General features: G+C 39.3%; 1 protein-coding gene across 1 annotated transcript in view; it reads right to left on the reverse strand.

Annotated features, from left to right (window-relative positions):
* Positions 1-1,576: 1,576 nt before the first annotated feature.
* Positions 1,577-20,938, reverse strand: part of PAMR1 (peptidase domain containing associated with muscle regeneration 1) — a 47,173-nt gene continuing 27,811 nt past the window's right edge. Inside the window, exons 6-10 of the mRNA XM_066552208.1 lie at positions 9,170-9,382; positions 7,554-7,620; positions 5,253-5,485; positions 3,591-3,886; positions 1,577-2,625 (exon numbers count right to left, since the gene is read on the reverse strand). Of these exons, the coding sequence (XP_066408305.1) occupies positions 2,089-2,625; positions 3,591-3,886; positions 5,253-5,485; positions 7,554-7,620; positions 9,170-9,382 (1,346 nt within the window). The 3' untranslated portion in view covers positions 1,577-2,088. The remainder of the gene's footprint in view (positions 2,626-3,590; positions 3,887-5,252; positions 5,486-7,553; positions 7,621-9,169; positions 9,383-20,938) is intronic.

Genomic DNA, 20,938 nt, shown 5'->3' on the forward strand with positions numbered 1-20,938 from the left:
TCTCTCAGCTGTAGCAGTGGAGAGCAATAATACTATGGAAAGCAATGCAGTCATGGTGTCCTAACTGATAAGACAAGCAGCTCACGGGTCTTCATAATTTCTGTTTACCATTAAATAATCCAATCATTATTTAGAGTGTAGAAACTCTCATTTAATGTAATCATGAAAGAGCTTTCTCATTTCACTCTTTGTAATGGCTGTTAGGAAGAAACACATGTTGACTTTCTGCAAGTTTGTGCTTCTCCAAAACTGACACCTAATTTACTCTAAGCCATTCTGTCAGCAGGGGAGTACCACACATTCATTGGCATGTGTTCCTCCCGGCAGAGGAATGAAACACATCATGTTTTTCACATTTAATGCAGGATTTTTGTTGCTGTTGTTTCCATGCACTTTGTCAGCCAAGCATAATCTCCTGGCAGGAGAAGACAGACAAAAAAGATAAAGAGAAGCAATATACTTTAATTGTAGCCCTTAAACTTTTTGATTTAAGCAACATCATGTGGTCCTATTGCCAGTGAAAACAAGGAAAGTGCAAAAGCATACACAACAAGTATTTCTGCCAAGAAAATAAAAAATAAATTACATGGAATGATGTCCAACACTATTTGTCCTTTTAGCAGCAGTTTTCAGATTCAAAAGTGGGTAGAAACTACTGAATGCTAAGAAACTCGTAATGAGATTTTACAGCAGCAAAGAATCAGAACTGAAATCAGACTTGCTAACTTCAAGGTGCTATAGCCATGTGATAGGCAGAACACAGCTTCAGGATCTGAGTCCTTCTTGGTAAGAGCACTAAATCTTTTCATCAGATTCCCAGCCCTCACATCCAACTACTGCTGTAAGCTGTTTTGGGCACTGTAATAATTTGAAGGTCCTAAAACTCCAGGGTGTCATATATGACTTACCAAGAAATCATTATTGATGGAAGACAGTCAGTACTGTCTCTTCTCCCCAACTTTTATAGGGTTAATCCCTAGTCTTTAGCCATGATTGAATAGAGAATGATTTAGTGTAAGAGCAGTGACTAAGGACAATGAGGGCACTCAGGTGTCTCCCTGGACAAAATGCCCAGTAGGAGAATCTTGCCCTCTGATGTCAGACAGTTCAGCCTCAGTTCAAGAAAAGTGCCTGCTAAGTGTGAGACCTGGACATTATTCTTAACCTGAAGAGCTACAGAGGAGTAGTTTTACCACAAATGTATGGGAACTAATGGGAACCAAAAGTTTTCCTGAAGTTTTCATAGTTCTATGAAATAACCCACTTGGAAAAAATGTATTTAAAAGATGTTTCGTGTTTTCATCTGTTTAGAATACAAGGTGAAAGAGAACTCCTCAGTACATTTCATTGTAGTGGTTCATATACAGTAGTAGGAATGGGTGTATTAAGAAAAAAGAATCTTGTTATTTATATTTATAAATAGTCCTTGAATTTTATGCTGATTCTGCCTTTTAGTGTTCCTGAAGAGTCCCAAGTGAGAGTTGGGACATGCAAAGAGACAAGGGCAGTAGAGAGTTCCAAGAGTGTGACACATATAAAGCAAAAATGGATCTAAATAATGTCAGACATGAGTATGTAGGTTAAAAAAACAAACCATGGTTTATTTAAATGTGTAAAGTACTTGGGAGGGAAGAAGATTACATTGTACTATGGCAATACAGACAGCACATACCACAACAAGCTCATCCATCATAATGAATTCAGGCTACTCTTTCCAGACTCTTAATCCACTCAGTCACACAGATCTTTGGGAGAAGCTCACCATCAATTTTTCCAGGGAGCTCCACACTACAGACTAATTTCAGACAGAATTTACTGTCTTGTTTCTGCATGTCAGACTCAGGAGCAGAGCATCGTCCTCCCACCAGGGGAGACAGACAAAATATGGCAAAACTTCTCATGCACTAAGACCCTCTGTCATGGGTTAAGTGAAAGTAGCCTGATGAAATATCTGATCCTAGGACAAATTACCAGGCTGCCTGCCTTAACCTTATCCCAGATGTGTCTCATCACTGGGATGAGAAGCCTAAAGTAGCAGAGACTGAGAGAGATATTATATTATAAAATGCCATTTCCAGACTCAGATTTTTATTTCATGTTCTTCTCAATCCAGTCTTTGAAGGGAAGAGCTTTGGTGAAGCCACTGTAGAGTTCTAGGTTGCAAGTTTTATCATAACCCCAGCTCACTAATCCCATCAGGTGCCACCTTAGCTCAGGAGATGCTTTTCCTGGCAAAGTTATGGCAGCAATCCCACCAGTTTCAGCAGGGCAAATATTAGAAAAGGCTGTGTGGTCTTGTTTGGCACAGAACATGCTGTCAGTGATGCTGACTTGTATCCCATTATCCTCATACTGTTGCTCACACAACAGTGAATCCACCATCTGAACAACTCCCATGCGGATTGTGTCATTCTTGTATCCGAGATCTTTAATGTCAGCCAATACCTTCCAGCCAGTGACCGTTATCTTTAAATCCTCTGTGGATGAAGTCAAGTCATGAGAAGATGACAAGCAAATGGGTTGAACACGACTGCTGATCCTGGCTTTGTCCAAGAGTTTTATGACAGCTATATCAGAATCAAGTAATATAGGGTCATAATTGGGATGCACTATGATGGCAGAAATCTGGAGAGGAAACACAGGAGGAAGAATTGTAGGGTTAACAGCAATGGCAGGTCAGCAGCACTCTTTCCATACTACCAAAATACATTTTAGTTTATATTGCATACTTCTCCTTTACCCCCATCTATGGTGTTCTTCCACTCAAATGAGAAACATGCAATACATTACATAATATTGGGGCCAAACTTTTACTGCTCATGTCCTTAATGAAATCCTATAAGAACAGATAGGATTCCTTAAGAAAATACTGTAAAAAAAAAAAAAAAGTAATATATTTTCTTACTGGAACAGAATTAAAAAGATGGGATTAGAGAAAGAAACTAAAAAGGGGTCAGGAGGGAAAGCATCAAGTTAATTATGGTATTTTGGATAAATTCCATTAATTAACTCAGACACACACCCCAAATTTCTCCCCAAAAAGAGACACACATACCCAAATTTGCTGTATTTCTCATTTTGATTTCAGCTTTTCTAGTTCTGCTTGAAAAAATCAAATCACTCTGGTGAGCCCAAGGTGCTATTTTTGGAGCTGGAGTCAGACACAAACTTCTTTTCAGTTTAGAGCTGTACGGCCTTGGGGCTGAGAAGTGAAATGTGCTCATGGCATCAAACCAGGATTTAGAGCACAAGTGTTTCCCTCATAAATTATGCTAATCAATTTTGACAGTAGCTGGCATCTCTTCTACTTTTTTACTGGCAATATCACTCAAGACATTATGGCCCACAGAACCTGAGCTATTTTCTTAATTAGGGGTGAAAGTATGAGTTGGATGGCTTCGAGGAATTCAATGAACTACAGCATAGGCCTTTCTTATGCCATTCCACTTGAATCTCTACACATGCATTTCAAAGAACAACATGTAAGAGAGTGCATTGCCCAAAGGGTCAACGTTTTGTCCCTATACAAGACAGATGTGATCAGCATCTACCTGTGCTCATCATTTTTCACTCCCGTCGGGCTTACTCACCCTCAGGTTCTGGATGGTCTTTTCATCCCTGTCATCATCTCTGTAGAATTTGCCCAGAACCACCTTGAGCTCTGCTGTCTTGAGCACGATGGTCTTGCCCAGGTCAGTGACACAGTGGGCTGCCACCACCACAGTGCGCTCATTCACCAGGGCCCCACTGCAGATCAGGATCCAGGCCCCCTTCCGAAGGCTGTTCTCCTTCACCCCACTGGCTGTGCGATAGATGGCTGCTTGCCATGGCCACCTCATAGAGGTCACTGCCTTCTTAAGGGTGATGTTTTCTGCTTTTCCACAGACTGGCGAAACATGAAGCAAAAAGCAGGTAACACTTTCTCCCCAAAAGAACCTGAGCATTACTCTTAATTCCTTCTTAGAATGTGCCAAAATAAACTAAACTGCAGTGATGAATATGAAGGACGGTTGTCTAATTATCCTCTCTCTCTAACCTGCAAAATTATAGGAGTATTTGATATAGCTTTTTAAAACAATATTCAACTTTTCCATTATTATCTGAATTCCTGGGTAAAGTAGGAATGTGGATTTAGCACTTGAGCAGATGAATTTTCACAACAACCTTATCGAGTTGCACTATAATGAGATGACTGCAGAAAGAAATGAAAAGAACACCCTTGATTCTTGTTTATCATAAAATGCCATAAAGCCATCAGTGCACTAAAATTCACCATAGGCAGTCACAGTGTATTTTTGAGGCCTCTCTTGGCACAACTCTTTGCACAGGTCAATTCATGCCTATAAGAACAGACTTGCCTTGTGACAAGAATGTTGAAGCAAATGCATCTAAATCAACAGTCATCATGGGGAAAAGAAAAAGCTCTGCCTTATTCTAGGAATAGCTCATCCATGCTTGGAACTGGGGTAAAATCCCCTATATCATAAAAGGTTTAACTTCAGTTGAAAGAGTTACATTGCATTGTTGCATTTTTTCTTCGTGATATGTAGTGTGTGCATGTTCATAGTGAGTGCGATACTTTTCAAAATATATGATATGATCTCAAAGTAAAACCACAAACAAGAACAATAAAAATTTGTTTGTTGTTAAGATCTACTTTTCATGGTTTGCTTGATGTCAATAGTGGGGTTTACCAAATCTTGTGACGTTCTTACCCTAACTAACTTTGTGCACTACCTCAAGATTAGATTTTATCTAGACTTACAGTTTGCAATGTGAACTCTTCCTTAGCAGGGCTTATTAAAGGAAGAGCCTCTTTAAAATTGCAGATTCTCCCTTCTATTGCTTAAACTTTGATGGTTTTGTCAGCTGTGTGCCAAAGTATATGAAAGAAAAAATGAAAGAAAATGAAAGAAAAATCCCATTTTTAGTAAACAATACAGAAAAACATGAAGTGGTAGTGGAAAGCTATTTCAAATCAAGAGAAAGACTCACTATACCTCTTGCTCAATAAAAGAGTAGAGAAATTAATGGCAAATTACAGTGCTGAAAGCCTGATCACTTTACCATCAAGTTCTACTGGTGGATAAAAAGACACATATATCCTTCAAGCTTTATTGCTCCTTTCTCCCAGCTGGAAGTATAAGCAGCCTACACTGCTGTGACTCCCTAAATATCTAACATGAATACATGTCATGTTCCCTCATTCACCCAAGAGATATGCACATTTATTTTTTCCCTCGGAGACTCACTTGGAATACACACAGGGGCTCTCCCACTCCATTTTCCTGTCTTCAGGCAAGTCCTCCTGCTGCTGCCCAGGCGGCGGTAGAAGGGAGAAACGCACTCATACTGGAGCTGAGTGTGCAAATGCTGGTACCCTGGAGGCAGTTCTCCAAATGGCAGTGCTGGCTTCTTGGTTGGATAGATTTGAAGCTTTTGCTTGCTGAACGCAGAAGAGTAAAGTTGATGCAAAGGTGTTTCTCTGTTTCAAGGCACAAAGAACACAATAATTATAATATTAAAAAAGCAATCATTGCTGTAACTTTATCGCCAGTTGTGTTAAGTATCATTTAAAATCACATAAAGTTTGCTCATGAAAGAATAAGGAAAAAACATAATTCCAGCGTAGTTTAGCAATACTCCCATTTACATTCCACTATTTTATTTACATATATCTGCACATATATATAATTACACATATGCTTATACATATCCTATTTGTGTCTCTTTTTTCATTTTACAGTTTCTGAATTGAAATCAATTGCCTCTGAATGTGGAAGTTTTTTCCATTCACAAAAGGACTGAGACACCATTTTTTAAATTAGGAAATTATACCTGAATTTGGCATTGTCATTATTAATTCTCAGTAGAGGGGAGATAGACACATCTTTTCTCTAGTGAATATTTTAGTAGACAGTATTAGGAATTGATTCAGATTAAATGATGTTGCTAAATTTGCTTGATTTGGCAATTAACAGAGATAATTGCCTCACCACAGAGATTTCATAATTTCCTAATTGCTAAGCTTCCACTTAGAAATTGTACTGATTAGCTGAAACGGGGCACATAATTAAGAAATAAATATGTGCAACACCATAGATATGGACCATAAGCTTGACTACAGTTATCATTTAGAATGTGTCCCTTGCTTTAATGCTTAAAAGCTCATATCTACAAAAAACCCCCTTTTTATGCCTGAAAGATTCAGCAGGAAATTAGTTTCCCTTGAGATTTCTGGTACTGCCTACATCCAGAAAAGACTTTTTTTTTTTTTTTCTCATGATTACTTCATTTTTTATCACAGAGAGACACAGACACCTCCATCATATCCAATCTGTGAGGCAATACATAACAGGAAAGTAAAGTTACAAAGAACAAGAGCAATTGCAAGTCTCTTGTATTTTGGAAGAAGGATGAGAGCTGCTGTGGTCATATTTAGTCTTCCAGGGTACCATTCCAAACTCACAGATGACTTGCAATATTGCATAATCTAAACTTTACCTCACTATAGAGGTAGAATGGAGATTCTACTTCAAGGGAGTAAAAACAGTCCACAAACATGAGATGCCATCATCTCATGGCATCTTATGGATGGGAGGACATGTATGTTCTCTCAATACAGCTGGTGTTCATATCTGAAACATTAAAGTCCTGTATCCAAAAGTTAATAGAGAAATTTAAGAAAGAAAAATCCCCTAATGGCTACTAAAGCCTCATGTCAGCTTCTCAGGGACATCTCTCCAATCATACATCACAGACCTGGAGAGTGGCAGTGACTGGGAAGTACATGCTTGCCTTGTTCCTCAGATCTTCTCTAGCCATTATGGCTGTTGCTAGAGACAGGATATAGCTTGAGCTGGACCTTCATTCTGACCTGATATGACTGTTCTTAAGACCAAAGATGAGGACAGTTCTTGCACTGAATTGAATACTAAATTAGTCATGTACTTCAAAAATAACCCTGAAATGAGAAATTACTACTTGGACGAAAATGAACCTGAACATTGCAACATATCTAATTCTGATGGGATTTATTTCAAGAAATCATCAGAAGGGCAGCCCAGGAAGGATCTAATCTTTCATTCCTTCCTCCCCTCTTACTCTACTTCACCCTTTCCCTCATACCCAGCCTATTTAAAATGTGCTGTATTGCTTTGGATGGTGAAACTTATTGGGAGCAGGTTGCATTGCCATACCCTCTTCTCTCCTTGTGCTCTCCCTGTGCACTAAGATGGCACATGTTCATATTTTTCATCATTAGCCCCAAGGAACTGTTCTTAGACTGTTCTTAAGCTTGCAAGCAGAATTCCAGCATCATCCTGTAGTTTGTGTGTCTCTATCTGTGCATTTCTTCCTGACTGCCTCCAGGTTGCAGCTGGCAACCTGTGCTTAATCAGACCTCGCCTCCCAGCAGCTCTCATTGCTCAATTATCAGTGGATTTGTAGGAGTCACTGCTCAGGCAGGCTAAACACATGGAGTGAAAAGGAGAGGAGGGGAAAAGCAATCACATTTTTTTCTTTAAACTGTAGTTGACATATTGCATTCTCACCTTGACTGAACCTGCATTGGAAGCACTTTCTGTCTCACCAGGTCAGAGATCTTTGGCTCTCTGCAGGCTAGAAAAGATATAATGTTGCACAGTACTTTTTCACATTCACAGCTCAAGTGCTATGGTTCATGCACATTTCCAACCTTTCCTCTCTCTAACTATAGTGGACTGGATTAAGAAAAGAGGCAGTTAAGTTACGAGCATTAACAATCCTAAAACCTAAAGCCTTGGAAAAATACTTCTTCACAGTTCACAGGATCTATCCCATTTACAGCAGTGGAAGCTTCTGAACTAGTCTGCATTGGCACTTTCAGGCATGGAGGAAGTTTTTTCCATCATTCAGTGTGTCTGAATGCCACACTTGCACCACTATGGAGGATGGTTTTGTATCAGAGCAAACTTTTCCAGTAATGCAATTATATATAAAAATGCTTCATTTCTATCTGTGTAGCCCCACACAGGTAATTGGCATACAGAGAAACGCTGCAGGATATTATGCACTTCTAGGAGTCTGTTTGTGCACTTATGGAAGGAATTGGAGGCTCTGATTCAAAGGAACACTTCAGAATTACCTAAATATGTGTAAAATAACAGAAAGGAGATCTAAGATTTCTTGTTTGGCATATTCAGTTTACTTACTTTAAGATTAGGATAAAATATTCAAGTTCAATTAACTCTGCCAAGGTCTCCTTCCTGCTGCCCTGAATGGAAGAAAAGGAATCTTGCAGGATGGATTTTATCTGTATGCCTTGTTCTCTGTGTAATTTAACAATATCTAGTTCTTTGTGATTGTGTTAACCATTATGTCAGTATCACAGTAAGCATCAATAAAGATGCTTTCCACAGATGACTGCATGCTTCAGAGGGAGATTATTTTCATCTAAAGCAACAGAATTAAAGCAAATTGCCCGGGAGACAGACATATTTCCTTATAGTATCATCATTTCAGTTTTTAAAAAAATCCGTATGTCAAGAAATTGTGTTCATAAAATGAATTTAGCAGTTCCCCAGCCCAAATTCATTCATTCATTCATTCATTCATTCATTCATTCATTCATTCATTCATTCATTCATTCATTCATCCATTCACTCACTCAGGGTTTCATACACACTTAGTAGAATAGCTCCAGGATTTAAAGGTGTGATGCAGTGTTTTGGTGAATACATATATTTAATCATATTGTACAGGTTCTGCCTTTTGCATTCATGACTGGTCCCATTGTTTTAAAAGGATTGTGAAAGGACAGTTATTTCCTGTGACAGCAACTGATTATTAACAGTCTCATGAGACAATTATTTCATTCTATTTCAATTCCCTCCTGACCTTCTTTGATCTTGATCTTATGCAGGTTCAGTCCTAGAATGAGGATAATAAGGGTCTTAGGGAACATTCCTTTCCCTGTTCAAAGATGGAATCTTCTGGAATCATTGGCAACTTCTCTGTCTGAGTATAGCAGCCAGCAGAGCTGGCAAACTACAAAACTCAGTCTCAGGTATCAGCCAGACAGCTTACTCTTAGCAAATATGATCATTTGTTCAGTGCAAATGATATTAAACACAATCCCGTAAAACCATAGCAGCCTGCATGAGTTGTGGTAAAAAAGTTTATAAACTACCTTTTATGCAGATTGGTTGCTTCCCTGACCATTCTCCATTGTCTTGGCAGGTCCTTTGTTCATTGCCACTAAGAACATACGAGTTGTTACAAAAGAAAGCAATGACTGTGCCAATTTTTGCATAGCGTCCATTCAAGAGCCCAGTGTCTTCTACTACTCTTCTGTAGCCATTGAGTGGACCACCAGGATCTGAGCAGTTTTTTTCTTCTAGAACTAATGATAGGGGAAAAAGATAGTAACCATTTTATTAGGTTCACTACATTATTTTCACCCATCAAATTGCTTGGCATTTCATTCAGATGTTACTAAACAATCTACACTTTATTAAAGATGCCTTTTCAAGACCCATCTGGGATTGCTGTTTTTTAAAATGTCAAATATTAAAGAAGAAATTATAATATAGGGATGTCTGTTTATAATACACACTTCAGTCTCACTGAAAGCATAAGATTCTCAAATGGGTAAAAATTCTCAAATTGTTAAAACCTTAAGAAGTAGCTGACAATCCTGAAAAAGAACCTTGACTTTCTATGATGTTAATGTCCCATTAATATTAACAAGGCTTCTTCAACAGCATAAAAGGCTGCACTGAAATTATTTGCAGGAAACAGGCCTTTGGCATTCTTTTCCATTTTCTGTATTTTCAATACTTCACTGCACTATAAAACTAGACTACTTAATTTTGCTTTTATGTTTGGTTGCATTTTGTTTTCTTAGCACTGAGAGAGATATCTCAATAATCCAGGGAAATACATGAATTGAAAGAGAACATATGTATGTATTTACTGACAATAAAAATTTAATATGAAACGCTTATTCATGCTATATTCTGCCTATAAAACCTCTTTTAGTTCCTCCTTCCCAGTATTTTCCACTTATTTTAAATTCTTGTTGTGTTTTTGGTTTTTTCTGGTTTTTTTTTCTCAATAAACTTATATTTTTGGCCTAAATCTGGAGGACAGTATTCACTATGTGATGCTAGAAGATGATTTTTCCTTTATTTTTAACTCCTCTGCTCTTTCTATAGCTGACAAGGTCCATTTTTTTTCCCTTTGGATTTCACCTCAGTTTTCTTGTCAGGACAACACTAACATGCAATCCTATTTAATTTCTCTGCCTGGTGCCTCAGTGCATGATAACCAGTGCACATCTAGTTCAGACAGCTGGTGTTGGTGCTGCTCACAGAGTGCCCAGAGGACTGGGACATATCAATTGACCCAAAATTACCTCTTCATATCAGTGCTTCAGAGTTGGCTGCCTGCTGAGCCTCAGTTCACAAAAGCACCAACATATAACAAAGCACTCAGACATTTATTTAAAGTGCTGTGAAATCAGCACAGTTACAGTGCAAAGGTATGGCCCTGTCCTGTCACAAAGTCATACCTTGTGCCCCCAGACAAAGCCCAGCTCAGCAAAGCGTGTGAACACACAGCCAGCCATAACAATGCCACACCAATGAAGAGCATGTGCTTTTAACAGTGAGTATAGCATTCAAGCCAAGTCTATATTTCAGTGTTTTCTTTGCAAGCATAGGATTTTAGCATATGCTGAAGGCTATAAATGTATTTAAATACTTTTCCACAAGTTATATTTAGTAAACAAGGATTTCTGAACCTCCTCTCCATCAGGAGAAAGGGAAAAGCAGAGCCCTGTCTCCTTTTTATTTGGTTCCATTTTCCTCCTGTGTACCTCCACAGGCTCTCTCAGTTGTGAACCATAAGTGACTGATAACTTGATAGCAGCTAAAGACTACAGAGAATCCCCCACAGAATAATGCTTTATTTGCAAGTTGCTTTCTGCACTGATGGCTGGCCTGGAGGCATCATCTGATCACCACAGTGCCTGTTTCCAAATGTACCAAAAGCTTGACCACGTAAGTCACTTAAGGCCTTCTCTTATTTCAGTACTTTGACAGTAATTGTCTCCTTCCTTAGGCTCAGGGTTATGACCTTTTTGATTAATTAAAAACAAAGAGGAAATATCTGGGAAGGAGAACCTAGCAGTTCAGTGACTGCCAAGTCTAGAGACAGCTCTTTCTATAGAGCTTTAGCCAGGGCCATCATGCAGCAGGGACTTGGCATGATCTTGACGTTACATTTACTGCAATTGGAGACCTCTCTAGATAGAAGAATACCTATTGCTTGCTCTTTCAAATGAACTTATTTGTTTTACAACACTCCCCCCAAAATGTACATTGTTTGACATAACACATTTAGAAAACACTTTATCAATTGAAACAAATTATTCTGGAACACGAAAATGAAATTATGCAATGCAAATCAACTAAAGGAAATTTAAAGTCTCTTTGGATGTCAAGAAGGAATTTCACAGCCAAACCAATGTGAATGGTAGGCATGCCATCCTGCACAGTCAGAATCAATGGAAGTTTCTTTTACATCAATTTCTATCTAAGATGGGAATTGAATTAAGAGTCTAGTGTTCACTCAGTAAGCTCCGACCTCCACAGAGTGCACCAGGCTTCTGCAGAGAAAGTGTCAGACACACAGAGTAATGGAAGTAACTATTCATTGTTGCACTATGTCACTCACTTGGCTTTGGTCCTAGACATTTTCTATGTGTAAGAAGGATACATGCCTAAAGACTTTGAGGTTATTAGTTTTCAGTAAAGTGATGTTTCAGTCAGACCTTTATATAAAAAAGTCTTGCAGGCTGGGGTTCCAGCAGAGTAAAATAAGAATTCCTAGTGCTTCTTAAAGACAGGAAGACGAAAGGACATGTTATGTCACAGACCTACCAAATTTCAAGCAAGAAATTGATAGTCTAGTTTCATGGGAATACATTGGCCAAAAGATTTGATAAGAATTAAAACTTAAAGTGACCTTACCACATTCAGGATGATGTGTTGACCAAATCCCATCAAGCTGACAGTAGGCAACACGGCTGCCTTTTAAGCTGTAACCTGCGTTGCACTTGAAGTAAACCCGGGCCCCGTATTTAAAGTCATCTCCTTCCACAATACCATGAGCAGGAGCACCTGGAGTCCTACACATCACCACTGACAGTTCAGATATTTCAAAAAAATCCACTTTATTACAAAAACAGGACTGTGTTAGGATGATTCTTTACTTATAACATAGAAAAACCAATTACAATGGACACAGAAGTCAAAATTAAAAGACCAGCATGCTGATCCTTAGAAAGTTGTTTAGACATCAGCTCTACACACACTTATATCCCACTTTTCAAAACCTATCTACATCATAAGGTTCAATAGGATTACTCTGAAATGTCACATGATCATAAATGTGCATAAATGTTTGAATTATTAGGGCTCATTTGCTGGGAATATTAGTACTTGAAATACTTTCCATCTTAACAAGGGTTTTGAATGAGCTACCACGCATGGTCAAGAAAAAAAATCTAGATTCTTAAAAGCCTTATACTGAATTTCTTTCAAATACCTCTTTACATTTTATATAGATTTTCAGATAACATCTCAGAAATTATAAAGCATCATTATTTGTGTAAATCAAACATTAACATAATTACATTTAAAAGGAACCTTGATATTTACTAAACTGGGATTTTTACCCTTTCCACAGGATATTGGGAAAATACAGATGATGTTCTGTATAATTACTGCAAGTAGTAAATATTAAATTAAGCATCAAAAGCAAGATTTCTCTGACAGCATCAAGCCAACCATGCTAAGGTCCACCCAGCATGGTAAACAATAGATTTGAAGGAAGGACTATAAAATCAGAACAAGCATGTAGAATACTTTCCTGGCATAATCTGTCAGCATTCAAAAGTCTGAAGCTCAAGGACTACCTGAACTACAATGGCATTTTTGGTATAACATACCCTGCTGATATTTTCTTAACATTTATTTGTCTTAGTATTTTCTACACTCAACCACATACTCAGTGTCCACCATATCCTGTGGCAATGAGTTCTACAAAGTGCAAAAAGTGCACTGCCTTCTTTAGTTTTGTTTCTAGCCTGCCACCTGATAATTTTATTTGATGCTGTACTTTCTTCGTTATGAGAGGCAGAGAATGTCCATGCCTTATTAACCTTCTCCAAGTCACTTTTTAAGGCCAGTTTCCTGTATGTAGAAATTACATGTATATTTCTGTAGGTAATCTAGGAAACACATGGTTTATTATTTACACAGTTACCCATCTCTTTGGCTTTGCCTAGGCCATTAATTGTGAAAAACTGCATGGGAGAGGATTCAGTGCAAGACATAGATATGCATATGGGTTTTTTACCTACCACCTGTGGTACTCTGCTGACAATAGATAGATCAGTTCTAAAGAGATCATCCCTACTTTATGCTTTTAGAATTTGACTTTTCTGTTTTGCCTCATAGCCAGTTGCTTGCTAACATTCAGCCAAATTTTTATCCTTAAAACTTTCAGAGGAAAACTTGTAAGTCCTTTGCTCTGTAATCCTTACACAGAGCCCACATAAATGAATCCATGTATATGGACTGTGGACCATCCAATAATTCACATAAAGAAAACATCAAACAATGAGCTGGAAGAATCATTTATGCACTAGTGAGCAAAGATCTTGGCAAGAAAAACTGTCTAACAATTAAGCATTAGAGTGAGGCCTGGACTATTATGCTCCTAATCAAACCATGTCCAGTTAGGGGAGGTCAGCATTTCCTCTTGGCTACAAGTATTCTTCATCAATGTCATCATTAGCAAAAGAATAATGAGAAAAAAATTTAAAAATTAATTCCTAGCCCTTGATGTTATGTGAAATATAGACACATATATATACATATATAGGTGGATATGTGTACACATAAGCATGTAGATAAATGAAACATAAATAATGGGAACATAGAATTTCTAGGTGTTTTAAGTTCTCAGAATACTCATCTTCTCACTCATGATCTCTGTATTCCCAGTCACTCCCTCCAAATCTTTCTCTGAGCAGCAATCCATTTCCCGACATTTACATTTCTTTCTTTCAATGTATAGTTACATTCAGCTTGTCAAATGAGAAAACTAGACCAATCATCAATGCACCTCTCAGACTTCTACTTTTTGTCATAAATACAGGTTTTCTACTTTGCTTATGGTCCATTTCAGCTCTGTAGAACAAATATTTTGGTGCTTTTGTGTTCTCGGTCCATCCTGGGAAAAAATGTCACCAAGCTACACTTGCTTTCTAACTACCAGTATCTGTCCTTGTTCACTCCCTAAGTGCTGAAGAGATTTAGTTTCTCATCCTTTTGATTTGTTTGTTGCCAGACTTTCTTTAGATTCTCTGCACCCCTGGGAGCCAGCTGGAAAAATTCTGTTTTATTTATGATGTAAATTCAGTATTTCATTCACAGATTCATTTAATACTGAACTATGGACTAGAGCAGAGGACATGGAGGCAGAAGGTCATGAGATCTAATCATAGCTAAAGAAATGTGGTCATAGGTAGGTTGCTTCATCTGCTGTGTGACAAATGAGAGCACCCCTTTCATCACAGGGATGTCACAAGCATTAGCTCATACCCACTTGTGTCACAGAGCCACTGTAGGGTTTCTCTGATGGCAAACACCTTAGCATTATTAATAGATGTGTCCATTTTGTTACCCATGCCTCTATTGTTGTCTGTTCTCTTTTAACACAGGGATGAATTTGCCACTGGAGACAGAGCCACTCCATTAATTTTTTACAATGGATCATTTTGTAAGCTCATTCTTTCTCTCTACAAATTAAATGTGGTTTTGAATCTTGAGATGCTCCCTGCATCTCAGTCCCACAGCTGAGTTCTCTGTTTTCAGTGATATTATCTACTCCGAAAGTCTCATACAGTTACTCTAGTGCCTGCTTTTACTGCTTTGGTTTGAACTCTATCGGTTTTTTCTTCAGTTTGACTTGCCTTTTATCCCTTTCAACTAATGTGTTTCAGGGAGCTCTTTTGCACCTTTTCCCTTTACTTGTGAACACTTCAGGCAATGGAGTTTTGAAGAGTTATTATGAAGGGAATCCTAGCCCCCATGTGTTTCATCCAAGTCTATCTTATTTTTTTGTGGATAGCTTCCCATCAAGAGTGAATTTGACTGGTTCTTACATCTTTCAGAATGGGCACTGTATTTCATTGAATTTTCAGACAGCCTTCTTTGTTTGAGATATTTTATTGAAGTCTTTCTATATTCTCTCCTGGTGTACAACTAAATCCAACTCTCCAACAGACATTTCTCAGAAGTCAAAAAGAAAGTAAAAGAACATTTTGTAAATGTCATTCATACCTAGCTCTGCCCTCTGGATACACATTAGTCATAAAATCCAACCACATGATCTGACCCACTTCTCTTCAGGTTCTAAGCTTTCTAAGGTATTTGATATGATTTCAGATTCCCTTGCTTAGGCAGGATGGACTGAGAATTTTGAATATCACTCCTCCTTCTGTGCATGGTCCAGAGGGAGGGCTGGGTCCCCCTCACAGCTCTCACTCACCTCCAGCCACCCCCATCCCAGCTGTACCTGTGCCTGGTCTAGCCTGACTGCTACAGAACAGACAGGGCTATAAGCTGTTTGGACAGCATTTCCTTGGGAAGCACATGGTGTGCTGGCCAGGAGCACTCCATGAGCTTGAACCATTCCTAGGCCACTAGTTAGACTGCTCTGCTCCACATGAAAAATACCCAAACATTCCTACTGCCCTGTGACTCTGGCTTCCTGCCCTTGGGACAAATTGGACATGTGTCAAGGGTTCAACCTCTGCACCTTCCTCTTGGACCAAACCCACCATGAACCCAGAAAATGGACTAGATGTCTACAGAATTCTACTATGAGGTGGTAATGGACAGCCAAATATGAAAGACATTCATTCAAGTTCTGTCAAAAAACATCTGAGCAGCCCAGAGACTCCATGAGGGTCAGGCTGATCCCATTCTTCCTGGCAGGATGTCATCAGATCTGCAAAGATCCTGGTGAATTTACATCTAGAAAGGTGAAACTAATGTTATGGAAAAATAATCCTGAAAGTGATTAAGAGCTAAGAATGACCAGCCTGCTCATGCAAAAGTTAAAAACTATAATGATTGAAAATGCAAAAAAGAGAAAGGATACATTAAGATGTTTAAAGGAGGACAAAGTATATTCAAGCAGGAAAAAATTAGGAACAGGATAATTCTTACTCAAAAAAAATTATAAAAGTCTCCTTGACAAATGTTGGAAAGGCATAGTAGGATGTAAGTAGAAATTTTATGAGTCTTGTCATTTGCAAACTGAAACTCCAGCTAAAAAAAGTGGAACAGAAATGTAGGGAACAGAGCAACACCAGCAAACACATCATGAGCAGAGAGATTTTTGTTTCATTTTTTCCTTATTTTGCTACACAGTGTTGTTCCTGGAAATTTCTACAATTGATCTATACAGCCATGTTAGGTAACCTTTGCCACTTTAGGGTTTGAGATGAATTTTGGCTTGAGAGCAAAGTAGGAAGGTATATGAGAGAGTTCTTACAGGCTCCTCTGGCAGAAATGCTAAGTTGTGACAGAACAGCTGTTAGATAATAAAAAACAGAGCTGCCTCAAGTGTTTATATCACAAACTCACACATTCCTGATAAAACTTGTTATACTTCTTGCCTCTTACTTTGGTCTCTTGGGAAAAAGAAAACGATTTCTGGCCCATATGAAACATTAAAATGGCTTCACATTTTGTGCATAACTTTCCTCAATCTGAGAAAAACTTGACTAGAGGAATAGTAAGTTCCTGAATTTTTGAGTAAAATATTCTATTATTAATAATAACAGTACAAATTCCTTTCCCTTTTAAATTATATGTAAGAGACATTCCTTAGATCAGAATTATCTGCCATTTAGAAATAGTCTTTGGGCTCATTTTATCACCAGTGAGATAAATTAGATGATCTCTTGAGCCACACTTTTCTCTCTCCAATATCCTTCAAATCCTGCCTGATGGAATTATCATTTGCTTTTGTCCCAGAGTCTCTTCATTAAATGAACACTATTTTTTCTGCTGCCTTCCTCTCACCCACTTTGTTAAATAATATATACCCCTTCATACATATAATTTATTATCTCTATATTCTGCACAACCTTTCAATAATATATTGCATGCTTGAAATAAATCTCATTTCTCATTGCTGGTCCTAATAAAAGGTTTATATTTCCCTTTTTGTCCCTCCCTGAAATTAGGTGCAAGAGCTTGTATGGAATTTTGCTCTTAATTTGCTTACAAAATATTTTAATATTGTTACTTGCATAATCCCAAGTCAGAGTTTGGCTTTCAGGCTGAGCTGTGCTAATGTATATAGCACATTTTGCCTATGTAGGATAGCTCTGAACATTTTTTATAGAATTATTGCATGGTTGGGGTGGGAAGTGATCCTAAAGATCATCTAGTTCCAACCTCCCTGCCATGAGCAAGGTACCTGTCATTAAAGCAGGTTGCTCAAAGCCCTGTCCAGCCTGGCCTTGAACACTTCCAGGGATGGGGCATCCACAGCTTCTCTGGTCAATCTGTGCCAGTGCCTCACCACCCTCACAGTAAAGAATTCCTTCTTGATATCTAACCTAAATCTACCTTCCTTCTGCTTAAAGCCATTCTCCTTTGTCCTGTCACTAGCTGCCCATGTGGCAAGTCTCTCTCCAGATCTCTTGTAGGCCCCTTCTGTAGGTACTGGAAAGCTGCTATAAGATCTTTCCAGAGCCTTCTCTTCTCCAGGCTGAACAACCCCAGGTCTCTCAGCCTGTTCTCATAGGAGAGGTGCTCCAGCCTGATCCTCATCCTGGCCCTCCTCTGGACTTGTTCTAACACGTCCACATCCTTCTTGTGTTGGGGGCCACAGAGCTCTTCTAGGTGCTTGTAATGTTGCTTTTGCATAAGCTGTGCTGGTTTGCTCAGGAGGCCAAACACTGAAAATGGTCACAGAAACTGCATGTACTAACCAGCAGGGGAATAAGAGCAGCTTCTGCTGTTAGGAATCCTAGCATCTTTCTGCAGAATAAGAGAGTTGTGGACTTAAGCTGGAACACCTGGGGCCACCACGCCACCTAAACCATTCTAATGACTGTCAGAGAAAGCCTGATAGACTGAAAGTGAAGAAATTTAAATAACTATCCTCAAAAAGAGGACATTTTGTCTGGAGGAAGCCTAAATTACATTCTGTTCCCCAGTGGGTGCTGTCATTACCCTGCATGCTGCTAAAAGTCACAGCAGCCCCTGAGCCAGAAAAACGCCTGCACAGGGATCCTGAGCATCAGGATTTGGATCTGAGCTTTGGATTTTTCATGGTTTCACAGCAGTGGCTAACAAGGGCTCTGGAGCTAGAGGACCTAGAAGCCTGAGAAATGGGGCTCCAGGATCCTGTTGCTGGAGGGAGCACAACATGCAGAGTATGTGGAAGTGACTTCTTTTTTTCCTCTCTGTGATTAAGAAAACAAAAATTAAAGGAAAAATACAACAATAATACAAATTTCTTTGAAATTTACTGTTATGAAATCATTCTAACAGAAAACTCCCAGCCAGCTCCACCTACATGCACTTCATACAGCTCACTGGTATTTGCAAAGGCTGCCTACAGCCAAGCCTGCTAAAGTCAATAGTGGCAAATCCCATCCTGTTTGCCATTTTGAGTGTAAGTCTGATTTGATCAAATTCTTTTCCTTGGTTTAAGTTTTGTTTAGAGGGCAAGCCTGATTACCTGAGTATCATAACATAACAGTAATATCTGTTTTTCAAAAAAAATTTATAACATTAGCATATTGGAATTTTACTATTGGAATTTTACTATTGGAATTTTACTCTAGCATGGAGTTATCAAGTGATTAACCTGACGGCAAGCAGAGAGTGACTGGCAGAGCTAGGAACAGTCCTGTTATCTCCTGACATTCTTACTAAATTTACACTTAAACTGACCTTTGTGCAGAAGTCAGCAGTAATTATTATTTAGTAATAATAATTTAGTAATTGACATACTATTCTCAGCAGCAGGGTTTTGTCCAGAGGAGGGGGTGCCATATGGGAGCAGATAGCTCAGAGTGTCTGAACACAAAACATGTGAGTTGAGGAGGGACCCAGGCATGAGCAGCTCGGCAGCTAGTGCTGGGTATTGTGATTCCCTTTGTAAAGCCCCATTTGTAAAGAGCTCTTCTGAACTCAGACAACATCTGTAGTCTTCACTAAAAACAGAGCTTATTTCCTAATGTTGGCCCATGAGCTCTGTCGGGTCCATGTCTCTGATGTCAGTCCAAATCTCTGATACCATTTTTTCTTATGCTTATCCCTTCTCTCCCCAGCACGCATCCACAAGGTGAGGACACCCCAGGTTCTCACAAGGTTTGCCAGCAGAAAAGAACTGCCATGGGGGAGGACTCAGATGGTTTCCCAGAGACATCCTCCTTTTGCAGCTTGGCATAGCAGCCAGAGATGGTTAATGCCTAACAGAGAAGCCCACAGAGACTAACTTTAGCCAAAAGCATAAGGATATTGGCTGTCAAAATATTTTTTAAATGGCTGTATCCTCCAAGAGGGAATGAGGTGAGGGATTCCTGGAGGCCATGGCTCAGAGTGCTCAGACCTGCTTTTCTACTGCTTCTCATAAGTAGTGCACAGGGCTTTCAAACCAGCATATGAGTTTGGCAGTGGATTTGATAAAATAATCTGCATTGGGAGGTGTCAAGCTATCCTGCCATCCTGAGGCAGCATGGCTGTGCATTCTTCTCTGCTCATTAGAGACCTTCTTGTATTAGGTCACACACATTGTGAGGCAGGAACCCTGCCTCCAGACTGATTCTTTAGGAGTACCAGTGTTCTGGTCTGGCTCCTGTCTGCCTTCAAGGTTCTCTGCATGCTGGGATCATGGGCATATCATAAATCTGCTGATAGCAATATGGGGTTCATGAGATCCTGTAGTGCTCATAGAGCAAACTGTGTAAACTGTGGTGTTAATGTCCTGTGACACTGCTGACACTCTCTCTGAGCCTACAATTGTTTCAGCACAGGCTTTGTTTCTACAAGGAGCTCAACTCACAGTGGTGGTACTTATACTCAGGAAGGAGCCTGGCATCTTCTGATGCTGTTCTCAAAAGCAACTCTCAGCTCAACATCTCCTGAATAAATGGAGCAAACACTGCAGGATCCAGCATAAAGAAACTAACATTCTTTCACCACCTCCCTGAACATCCCACCTCTCCTACACTGGAGAGCACTGATGACTAAGAATCCACACGAAGGAGCCCAGCTGTTCTGCTCCAGATTCTGGCAAGAGCTTGATGTGAATGGGAGCCAGAGAGGCTCGATGGCATTAACTTTGCAATGTGATCTTCATTCTTCCCCACAGCAGGAACAGACTGCTGGGAGCTGAACAGCTTTGGAGGACAGGTGGTCTTGGTCAGGACTCTGAAGAAAATGCTTTCTGGGGGTGGTGTGTGTTTACACGGGCTGTGTCTGAGGGGGCTGGTGATGACTAGAATGCTCGCTTGTCTTCTTTGATTCCACTCAAAACTTTTACTTTTTGGAGCTGACAGGCTCTGCACTTTAGATGAAAAAAGAATGTAGCTGCAACTTTTAGAACCAGGAATTACATGGGGGTGAGCAAGGAAAGCCAAGAGTGCTAAGGTTTGGATTGAAGACTAATAAACTAATTTTTTTAAAGCAAGACTCTCATAGCAGAGATCAAATGATTGGAAACACCACAGTAGATCATGTACAGGAAAGGGCATGGAAACTAATATGATCAAAAAGTGTTCACAGGAATGGCAGTGTTTCCTGAACAGCTACAGCCACATATCAAATGAGCTCTGCTCTACTTGGTCATGCCT

This window comes from Molothrus aeneus, chromosome 6 (assembly GCF_037042795.1).
Source record: "Molothrus aeneus isolate 106 chromosome 6, BPBGC_Maene_1.0, whole genome shotgun sequence".
Taxonomy (NCBI): domain Eukaryota; kingdom Metazoa; phylum Chordata; class Aves; order Passeriformes; family Icteridae; genus Molothrus; species Molothrus aeneus.